Consider the following 5,733-nt stretch of genomic DNA (forward strand, 5'->3'; position numbering starts at 1 on the left):
ATAGGGTCCTCCTGGACCTAAAGGACCTCAAGGTAGAGATGGTAATCCTGGTATTCCTGGTCCTCAAGGGTTACCTGGACCAAGAGGACCATCTGGAGAAAGTGGCAAAAATGGATTGCCAGGTCCTCCTGGACCTGCAGGACCACCAGGTCCACCAGGTGAATCATTTGGTTATGATGCAGCTGCATTACAAGCTCTTTTAGGAAGTAGACAAGTCAAGGTAAGCAAAAGTGAAGAGGTGCTAATTTATTTGAGTGATATTTTACATTTCATATATATATAAAATATACATATATAAATACACACCTTATGAACAATAATAATAATTAATTGATTTTTTAAATCACATTATTTATTTAACTTATTTATTAAGTTAATAAAAGTTTTCATTTGATCTTGAATAAAAAGTTTTCAATAATATTTTAATTTATGTCTAAAATTTTAATTAAAACACTAAATAATTTATTAATTCAGGGACCAGATCCTATACTTGGAGATGAACCATTACAACTGTTTTCTTCTGATACTCCACCAGAAGAGAAAAAACGAATTGTTTTCAAATTTTATGATAAAATGGTAAATGAATATAAAAAGTTTAGAAGACCAACAGGTAAACCAGATGCTCCAGCAAGAACATGCCGTGATCTTTCTGAGATGCAACCAGAGCTTCCAAATGGTAAGGATAATTAAATGAAATTTTTTACCAGCGAGTTTTTTTTCTAATTTAATACTAATTTAGTTATTAGTCTTAATCTATAAATTTTTGTTATTAACTCTTTAAGCTCTGAAATGTAATTTTATTTATGTTTTAGAGACTAAATTGTTTTTATCCCTCAGGCTACAAGGGAAACTTTTATAACAAAACCAAACAACTTATTTATTGGCCAATTTTGTTTTGAATGGATAAGACTGATTTAGGCCAATTTCATGCTTTAAAAGTTAAACTTAATTGGTTTTAAATGTTTTCATTATCAATTTCTTCTACTGTATAAAAATAGAAAGAACATAGAAGTATTAATTTAATATGTGTATTTTAAATTTTTTATATATTATTTTCCATAATAAGGCAAACATTTACATAAGTTAATCTCCAATAAAAATTTAATATGCATTGTTATTGCTATGTTACCTTATATAAATGTATATTTATACTATATGCTATATATTTAATGTGTATTTTGGCTATATATTAAGTGTTAGTTTGAAATTATAAACTTTACTTACAGATAAGATGTGTCATATAAAAGAAGGAATTTGAAAAAAATACAAATTTGAAAAGTTAAAAAGTTATTTTTCAGAATAAGAAATGGAAAGTTATAGTATGGGATAAGATTAGACACACCAGAGAGAAACTGTCTAATAAAATAATTAATAAAAACAAAAAAATATATCCAAATTGAATTTTGAATTGAAAAAGTAGAAAATACACATTTCATGTTTTTTGCTTTCCAAATTTATTTTCATTCATAATTGTTAAGAAGTTATCCTGCTAAGATATAATTATTTTTCATTTACTTCAAATAGTAGTTTGAACTTTTTGATNATTAATTAATATGAATTTCTGCTATAAGGTGTACGTATAAAGTTTGAGCTCTTTCTTGAAGTGGTACGCAGGAAAAAATAATTGGGAACCACTGACTTATTCAATAGCAATGGTATTAGATTTTTGATATTTATAATTGATATTTTTTCATTTAAAAACAGAAGAAAGTCATTATTAATATGAACAATTATTTATTGTGACATATCACAATGCAGGGCCACAATTTTTAATCATCTTTAATTTAAACTAATTTATAATATATGCTCTTGAGTTTATAGTGTCTTATACCTATACATCATACTTTTTCTGATAACAATAGTCATGTTGGTCATCTATCTAACTCCATGCTGAAGAAAAGTTTTGAATTGAAATCATTGATTTTCAATTCAGATTGGAAGTTCATATATTGTTAATCAGGGTCTCTAGCCCCTAAGCTTTCCATAATTGAACTTTATCTATCTAACTCCGTTCTTGAGATTAATGAAAGACAATCAGACAGATGGTGCCATTGGGAATTTATAGATCTGTAGTTTGAAAATTGCAGCCTAATAAATAATGCTTATCTTTTTGGCTTATTCTAAATTATATACAATACTGTTTTAAAAAGAGACTAGTTTTATACCTATTAATTGTTATTATTTCTCTTTACTTAAGTGCAGTTTATATGTATTTTTCAAATTTTGTTAGCAAAATTATCTAAACTTGAAAAGCAAAATTATTAAGAAATGTAGGGAAACTTATTTTTTATTATATAAAAGTTTAATTCCAATTATCAAGGTCCTTATAAATTTTTTATCTTGGAACCCAAGCTAGTTTTTTTAAAAATAGAAGTATTCAATGAGTAGCCATCATAGTCCTTGTAATATTGTACATTTCATAACGAAGTAAAAAGGAATTGCAATATCAGAATTGAATAATAATGACCCTGGATCATTTACAATCAAATTTTTTTTTTTTAGGAATTTATTGGATAGATCCTAATCAGGGAACAAGCAAAGATGCCATTGAAGTTTATTGTGATATGGAGAATAAAGCTACATGCCTGTATCCTATATCTAATGAAGTAAGTATATTTACAATAAAATATATTAATTCTAATAGTTAATAAATATGTATATAACAAAAATTTATTTTATTAAATAAAAATAGAATTTATTATATAAATATTCAAACATTATTTTTTTTTAAATAGATTCCCAAAAAATCATATTACAAAGGAAGAAGTGTGTATACCTGGTTTAGTGAAATGAATGATGGTTTTACGGTGAGCTGTCATTTTTTAATTTTAATGATGCATGTATAAAAGTAGTTGAATTATATAGTTTCATGAAAATATATTTAAATCATTTAATTTTTTCTTCATAACTACAATATTTTCTTATTTATAATCAATTTTATCATAAATTTGCTAAGGTTTCTTTAATATATGTATTGATTTGATTCTGATAGTATTACTTTTGTTAATATATTAAACAATGCAATGCTAATTTGCAATTTTTTTTAATTTTTAGAATGAGAAAAAATATAATTTGAAATTTATAACATAGCATAATTTGTTTAATACTTACTCTAAATAAATAGAGACATACATGTGGAATTATCACACCAGTGAATGAGATTAATTCACAAATTCTTTAATGATTATTAACACTTAATAAAAATAAAATATGGCTCTTTTAACATGTACATAATAAAGAACACTCAAAATGCATTTTGGACACAACAAATAGCCCCTCTTAGGTTGGTATTCATACATCAATAAACATTATAAAATAAATTATAAAATACATTAAAAGGCCATTGTAAACATGATGACTTCACAAATATCACAGGTGATATCTCAACAAGTATAATAATTTCACAATTTGGCCTTTTAATGTATTTTTAATTTATTTTATAATGTTTATTGATGTATGAATACCAACCTAAGATGGACTATTTATTGTGTCTGGAATACATTTTGAGTGTTCTTTATTATGTACATGTTAAAACACCTTTATTAAGGTATTAATAATTATTAAAGAATTTGTGAATTAATCTCATTCACTGGTTTGATAAGCCTGTATGTGTCTATTTATTTAGATTAAGTGCTATATTGCTTTTAGCCCTTAATACTATTTAATATTCCATTGTAGCATAATTTGTGTTATAATGATACTAAATATTTAAACTATTGAAATATTATTAACTAACTAGACAATGTAAATAATTATAAAAATGATTGAAAAATATGTAAAGCAACTATTCAATTGTGTACAAAATTGACAGTGACAATTTAATTAATAACAATTTGCAAACTACAAAAATGCATAAATACATATATTCATTTGGTAAAATTTGTTTGTTATGTTTGAGTTATATTGCAGTCAGAACAATCAAAAGTTATATTTAACTTATTAAATTAAAATTTTTACATATATACTTTAGAAAAAGTAAAAAACTGATTCACTGTTGTAATAATAATACTGTAATATTTTAAAAACAAAATAATTAATATAATAAATAATGTAAGATTCAAATATAGTGTTGAAATTTTTTTCTTCAAGAGTTCTAATGAAATGTTTTAAAACTAAAAATCTGTAGGGAGATATTTGATTTTTAATAAAAGCAGGAAAATGTTTTATTTTTTCATAATTTATTTATTTTTTATTGTTTTATTTATAAATATATTTGTAATAGAATTTTATTGAAAAATATATAAATTCAAAAGTAAAGTATAGGTAATATTAATACACTTATAATTTGATAGTTATCATTAAATACTTATAGTTTGATAGCAAAATAGATTAGGATAGGATATAAGTACTTAAATGGCAACTGCCAAATTTGTAAAGCATTATGTATTATTATGTTAACACACTTTATAAGTCTATATTTGAGAAAATCATTTGGTATTAAGCATTTGGCAATAAGGTATTTTCTTATTGTTCTTGGCAGATTCAGGTTTAAATCCAAGCTTTTGATTAGAAGTGGTTTTTAATCCTTCACTTTATTTCAAGATTGCGTCAATTGATACAGTATTGCTTATAATAGGCTGGACTGTGATTAGTCATTTAACTCATTCAATTCTGTTCATTAATGTTATGTACTTGTGTTATATATTGCAATATTAATCAGTCAGTCATTTGCATTATAGTATTTCAAGAAACTGATTTTTAAAAAAATCTAAAATAATCATATCAAGATATTAGAAAAGAAAAACACTAGCAATATTTTTTTTATGATTTATCAGTATAAATGATGTCAATAAAGTAGCATTTGCCTTGGCTCAGTGTTCATTTTACCATTACAGCCAAAATAAACTTCTGGATATTGATTCTTATGCAAGTTCTAATAATAATTTAATAAAACATAAAAATATAGAAGATACAGAAAGTCTTCAAACATCTTTCATTTGTTTTTTAGTAATGGCAATGTCACTAGAGGATGTTTAAACCAATTTGCATTATTGCAGAGGCATTATTAGCCTCCATAAAAAAAGTCCTCTCTGTAGATGAAGATTGTGTCACTAGTGATTAAGACAAATGTTTGAACATTTTCTGTATCTTTCTACATTTTTATGTTTTATTAAATGTAAATACCATTGAGCATCTTCAAATGTTCTAATAGTAATCTTTGTCATATCCATATACTTGTTAAATAATTTAAAATTTTCAGATTAAATTATAAAGGTTATCTAAAATTAATGTAACTTATTAAATGTAGATGTAATTTGGATAATCTTGCATCCAAATGTAAAGAAAAATATTTTAGAATTTTGAAAAACACAAAAACAATTTTTATAAGATAATCAATAAGTTTCTTACATATTACTGTTTATCTTAATCTGCACGTGGCATTATATCATAAAATTAATGTTAATATATTCTTAAATTTTTCTTATAGATAATATTTTATAACAGATAAAAAAATTTGTTAGAAATTTTATTGTAAATATGATAAATGTCATTATTTATTTTCATATTTACTCTTATTTTGTATGTTATTTTAAATGTTTTTTTTAGATCAAAAAGCTGCTTAATAATTTATAGGTTAATCATATTGTTTTAGTAATAGGCCAACATTTTTGTTTTCAAAATGCATTATATAATAACAGCATTCATTTCAAGTAGTTTTGAAAATGCTTTAAATTTGTTTAATAGTTCACTCATAATCATGCATACAAATATATATATATATATATATATATA

At 23.9% G+C, this 5,733-nt stretch overlaps 1 protein-coding gene across 1 annotated transcript; it reads left to right on the plus strand.

Annotated features, from left to right (window-relative positions):
* Positions 1-4: 4 nt before the first annotated feature.
* On the plus strand, positions 5-2,807 carry LOC111616843 (collagen alpha-1(II) chain-like; the record flags this gene model as incomplete). The annotated part of the gene is made up of 4 exons (XM_023358197.1): positions 5-220; positions 475-676; positions 2,503-2,606; positions 2,736-2,807. Coding segments are annotated over 4 exons (594 nt in total), but the record flags the coding sequence as incomplete, so codon positions are not given.
* Positions 2,808-5,733: the final 2,926 nt, after the last annotated feature.

Source organism: Centruroides sculpturatus, unplaced genomic scaffold, assembly GCF_000671375.1.
Source record: "Centruroides sculpturatus isolate CEXI.00-Female unplaced genomic scaffold, Cexi_2.0 scaffold3943, whole genome shotgun sequence".
NCBI lineage: Eukaryota > Metazoa > Arthropoda > Arachnida > Scorpiones > Buthidae > Centruroides > Centruroides sculpturatus.